The sequence below is a fragment of the Sinocyclocheilus grahami genome, unplaced genomic scaffold, assembly GCF_001515645.1.
Source record: "Sinocyclocheilus grahami isolate Dianchi unplaced genomic scaffold, SAMN03320097.WGS_v1.1 scaffold358.1, whole genome shotgun sequence".
Taxonomy (NCBI): domain Eukaryota; kingdom Metazoa; phylum Chordata; class Actinopteri; order Cypriniformes; family Cyprinidae; genus Sinocyclocheilus; species Sinocyclocheilus grahami.
In genome coordinates this window covers 2,125,240-2,131,162 of record NW_015505537.1, presented here as the reverse complement: position 1 = coordinate 2,131,162, position 5,923 = coordinate 2,125,240, and the positions used below count along the sequence as shown (strand labels likewise).

At 39.4% G+C, this 5,923-nt stretch overlaps 1 protein-coding gene across 1 annotated transcript in view; it reads right to left on the bottom strand.

Annotated features, from left to right (window-relative positions):
* LOC107548927 (ATP-dependent RNA helicase DHX36-like) overlaps positions 1 to 5,923 on the bottom strand; it is a gene marked incomplete at its 3' end in the record, with an annotated part of 42,221 nt that overhangs the window by 8,620 nt on the left and 27,678 nt on the right. The window contains 2 exon segments of the mRNA XM_016229800.1: positions 2,574 to 2,737; positions 3,433 to 3,507. Coding sequence (XP_016085286.1) covers positions 2,574 to 2,737; positions 3,433 to 3,507 — 239 coding nt within the window.

Sequence of the window (5,923 nt, the reverse complement as noted above, 5' to 3'; positions counted from 1 at the left end):
ATTACTCTTACCTTTATGAGCAAAAATAACTGGTTGTTTCCACTGTTATAAGAAAAAAAATGCAAGTGATCGTGCTGGCGACTCCAAAGTGCGCTTTAGCTTCTCTGCACAAACGATTGGATACGCTCCTAATAGCTAGCACACATTTATCTAGATTAACCATTTAAACTAACATTGTTTTTTAAGCATTTTATATAGGCCTATAGATTTTATTTTAGTCAAGTGGTGATGATTTGAGAAGGCTAAATTGATCAAACATAGGCTATGATTAACTCACTGTCTGCCACTGGCCGCTTGGTCGTTACTTTAAAAAAACAAAAACTTGAATTTAACAAACAAAACCATTTCCCAAACATATGTCTAAATTAACGTAATAAAAGAAACGAAACTATATATATATAACCACTTTTGCCATTAAAAACGAAACTGAACTATTTTAATGGCTACAAAAGCAGCTGTGTAATTGGGGAAGAGAGAAAGAGAAAAAAGACACGGGCTCCAGTCGGACTCGGCCAGTAATTCTGATAATCTGTCGGATAAGGGCCGGACTAGGGCATATGTTTGAGGCCCGTGCAGGGTTCTGCTGAGCTTATTTGGTAGCAAACTCAATACTCATATACGCACGAGCGCACTTTGGATGTGACTGCGCACCGCCTCTGGAGCGCGCGAGTACCGAATGGCTTAAAAAGACGTGCAAATAAATAATACAATTTTCTGACGATGCAACAATGACCCGATTAGGCAAGTGACTATTCTGTTAACGGTTCCGAAAAGCGAGTGAAAGTCTTGTATCGCACCGTGCAGCGGCTCTTGTAGCGCAGACAAGATGCGCCGATGTGAAGCCATTTGAAGAGAAAGTCAAAGAGAGAAGCAATCTGTGTATCATTCGATCATTCGTTTTTTGATTTAATATTGAAAGTAGAAAAATGAGAAAACGGCTCCTTTTTTTGTTTTTTCGTTTTTATCCAAAAAACGAAAAACAAGAATTCAGCTTAAATTTTCTTTTTTCTTCATGGGTGGAAAAATGAATAAACAGTTTGAATATTCGATTTCTACATGTGGGCGGGAATTAAACACCCCTTTCTGCTGATTGGTCAGCCGAAGATCAAAACGTGCCATCATCAGTTCTTCCACAGTATCACGCAGCAGAATAATAGTCCTCCACTGCTGCAGTTGTATGGATTCTTAACGCATTTATTGCAACTACATGTCATCTTTTTTCATCAAACAAACAGGCTAATGAATAGCTGGACACAACTCATACTGGGGCAGAGTCTAGACAGGGCTTTCTTCTGTGTAGATATAAATTCTATTCTTTGCATCAGCTGGGGATGGCAGGGTATAATATGACAGCTGTCTTAGCCTACCCTGCTCACCCAGTAAGTCTGTTTGTTTGTTTAAATTAAGAAATTAATTAATTTGTTTCAAAATAAATATTTTAAACACTAAGACAAAAAGGAAGGGATAATAAATTGGCTTGGGTATATACAGTATATATAGGCCTATAATGTTCATGCAAGAACTGTCATTCTGACTGACAACTGGAGAACAGCAGATATTAGCCTACTGTTAGTTATATAACGTAGTCTTGTGTTTTATTAAAATTTATATCTCAAAAGGATATGCACTTGTGTGCAGCGTGAGCTGCTGCGCACTCAAACTGCAATGCAAGAGTTTCATAAAATATAATAACTTGCCCTTTCGGTTTGTTTCTCACCAAACCCTCAGTATAGGCCTACCTTCAGAATGTTTGGAATATACGCCACGGGATGCATAAAATTATTTTACGACAGATATGCATCCGCTTAAAAAAAATACAAATAAAAAGGTCACCATTCTCTGCCATTAAATTGGCAAGTGGAACGCCCCTTTTTTGCTGATTGGTCAGGAAAAAAGCGAAAAAGGAGCCGTTTTCTCTTTTTTCTACTTTCAAAATTAAATCAAAAAACGAATGATCGAATGATACAAGGATTGAAGACGCGTACAGCTGAATCACTCATGCTGTTTTCAAATGACTGATTTGATCAGTCTGTGGGGACTGGACTCAGTCTGTAGGTTTGATTATTTACTCATCAACCCTACATGCTATAGGCTATTGAATAAATGTGTGAATATCCATCATTTTAAAGTCAAAAGCTGCGGGAATGAGTAAAACTATGCGATATAGCCTATGCGCAATCCCGCACCGAAATTCAGGACCTGATGAAACAATTCTATTATACAGAGTTTTGTGAAATAGATTTCAATGACTTTTCCAAAACTTTCTGGGTTTATTTATTTTTCCAGGCCTGGAAATTGGTGTTTTAAAATTCCATGACTTTTCCAGGTTTTTCATGACCGCACGAACCCTGGACCTTTTCCCCTTGAATGCTAAAGCTATTATCCCGGTCATTACCACTACGCTAGGCATATTGTGTTCCTTTGAAGAATACAGAGAGCTTTATTAGGCTATTATATATTAAACATTATATTATAAACAGAAAGTTAAACAAATGCTGCAAAACAGCAAATCAGTCAATCATATAGCATTTAGCTATCTTAATTATTTGAAGACGATATGTTATTTCTCTTACTGAAATATTTGCTGAATTTCTCAGTGTTAAGCATGGCACTCATGAGGACTACTTTTAGGTCCTCTCGAGCAGTAAACGGGTCCTTCACGATGGTGAGAAGAACATCAGACTGAAGACTCTCATAAATTTCATCCAGGACCAGATGACTTATGCTTGAAAGATATCTGAGAGAAAGAAAAAAAAAAAAAAAAAGAGAGCTTGAGTAAAGGACAGACTTTTTCCATATTCGTGAATGGGTGAGAAGAAATAACTAGAGCAAAAACAAGAAAGATTCCTGAAGCCCTGATGATCTGAAGCGACCCACTCATAACTGACAACTATGATATTTCTTGAAGGCCACACATGGTTAAAGACTTTACGTATACTGCAAGAATATTAATTTCAGTTACAGTTACTGTCATACAGACAGTATTCAACTCATTCCTGTAAGCTTCTGTCTGAACAGGACAATTTGAGAGTCGCAGCTGTTAGTAAACACGGTTGTCAATCCCAAACACTGACTCTGTAAGCGTAAATGACAGCATCTCAGATCCCTAACAAGCTTTTATCTTGGACTTCTGCGTGTATGAATACGTCAGCATTTAAACAGAAGGGGTCAAAAAAAAAAAAAAAAAAAACACAGTGCATAATGTTTTCTATGTGGGTTGCAGTAAAAGCTGTCTGAGTGGATGAGTCAAGCTAAGAGACATGGTGAACGTTACTGTAGGCATCTCCCCTCTGCAGCTGCTGAAGCAGAGATGATGTGAGTGAGACAGTCATACTGAATGTATGTAAAGAAAAGTCAAAGCAGACAGATAGAGGATGGGGGGAGCGGGTTATGAAACAGCAGAGTGGAGAAAAAGAGGTGTAGAACACTTACGGATCTGAGCGCAGCCACTGAAGAATAATGCCTGTAGTACAATACAACACTGAGCCTTGTTTCCGTGGTAACCGACTGGAAAGCAGTGCCAGAGGATGAGGGGGGAGAAAAGGAGGAGGAATAAAACAGGAAAAGTCAGAGTAAAAATGAATTTCATTTCAATATTAAAATAAATTAAAATTCTAAAAATCAACATACTACACACAATAAAAGCAAGAACATACCCTATTTAAATAAAGATAAATCAATGAATGAATAGGCTAAATAAATAATGAATTAAATTAATGAAAATAAACGAATTACATTTTTCAATATTTAAATAAACAAATGTATGAAATGTTTTCACTAAATAAACTCTAAAAAAGACAAGAAAAATGCAGAATATCCTGACCACCCTTTTTAACATAATGAAATGTATATAGGGCTGTCAAGCTTCCAAAAGCAACCATAAAGCACCTTAATAGTGGTCTATACAACACATGCCATATAATACAGACTAAAATTCCTCACAAGAAAACTACAATTTCTTCAAAAGACTTTGAAATATAGTAAATGTGCAATATGAAACTGTTACGGAGACGTGAGACATGCGGATCCATGTGCACGCTTTATTAAGCAGAGAGGTCAGAAACACAGGCAGGGTCAAACAAGGGCAAACAGGTATATGGCGGGCAAGACACAAGAATAATCCTAGGGCTAGCGAAGGTCATCGAACGGCGAACAGAATCAAAAGGGACAAGACTAAAGGGATAAATCCAGGAAGACAGGCAAAGATCAGAACCGAGAAAACTGACAAGGCAAGGCAAAACAAGGAAACAAAACTAGCAGGCTAAGTAATACTCGGCAGTGAATGGTAGTTTGAGTGAGTGATATATAGTGAGTGAGTGATGTGAAACAGCTGTGTGCAATCCGTGCTGAGTGCAATCAGTGCAATGAATGATGGGATATGTAGTCCGGGGTGATGTGCAACAGTGTGTAGTGCGAGAGTCAATGAGATTGGAAAGGGTGACCTCTGATGGCTAGCAGATGGAAGTTCATGGACCGGATTCGTGACAGAAACATTTGTGATACATTAAAGGTGCAATAGGTGATTGTTTTCAGAAACATTTTTTGTTATGCTGGTTGAAAGTCTCTTCACATCACGATAGCAATCATTAAGTTAAGTGGTCTAAATATATTTGTCTGTATTTATATATTCTGTGGAAGGCGTAGGATCAAGAAATGCTCGATCCGAGCGTTTTAATATGCTTTCCTACCTGCCTGTCAGTGTATGTATTAGCATACCTCTGCGCACCGGGTTCGCGCAGACAGGATACGCCATCAGCGCGTTCACGCACGCTGTGCAGACAGAGAGAGAATGGCAGACAAACATCAACAACCCGATCTTCCTTCCTGGTATTGTAGTACTTTTAAAGTTTTCTCACCGGTGAATGACACATGATGTAGCCCAGTGGTTAATCCAGTCCCCGCGTCAGCTCGTTAGAAGTGAGCTACGTGCATGAACTGTGTTCCGATCGATATGATCCCTACACAGTGTTCATTGCTCCCTCCTCCCTGAGCAGGGGAAATCCGTTGAAGTTTACTTCACTTCGGAACATGGGCTGGAATTGGGAACTGCTGATGTAGCCTATTGTAGTAATGTTGTCTCTGGTCTGTGAGCGTAAATGTGTTCAGGGGGCGTGGCTTTGGACAGCGATTGCAGGGAGGGTGGGACGTTCGCTTTCAGTGCTATCAGGCTAAAGTTAGCATTTTCCAAGATCTCCTACTGCACCTTTAATAGTGCTTTTTGTACTTTTCAAATCTACGTTGTTTTAACTGCATGGAAAGGCTAGCACATTCTTCAATATTTTTTCTCATGTTGCACAGAACACACAACATTTAAAAGTCATATTAGTAATCTGAAATGACACAACAGTGAACAAACGATTATTTAATTTTTTCTTCAGGTGAACTACCCCTTTAAGTAAAAACGTCTCAGGCACATTATTAATACACAGAGCGAACAAGACAGAAAGTTACTCTGTCATAGAGGAAGAATCAGCTTAACAATGAGGTTTGTGTCAGTAATTCAAATTCATTTTCTACTTTAAATAATAACACACTGTCACAAGTGGTAACGGGCACTGTGGAAAAACCGGGTCTGGGTCCAAATGCAGGTGAAAACTCCTTTATTCCAAACAGAAAGGCCAACAAGGCAAAACAAAAACAGGTCTAGGGACGACGAACACCATTACATACGCACAATACAGCCAGGCCGAGTGGTGAGTGAGAGGAAAAGATATAGTCAGTGACAACGGGGAACAGCTGAGGGTGAGTGTGATGAGTGAGTGACTGAACAGGTGTGTGGAGTTTGGGGAATTAGTGTAATGAGTGAACAGGTGTATGGGGTTTGGGGAATGGGAGTCCGGGAGCTGGCGCCCTCTGGAGAAGAGAGGGAGAACACCAGACCCTGACAGGACCCCTCCCCTAAGGAACGGCTTCCAGACGTTCC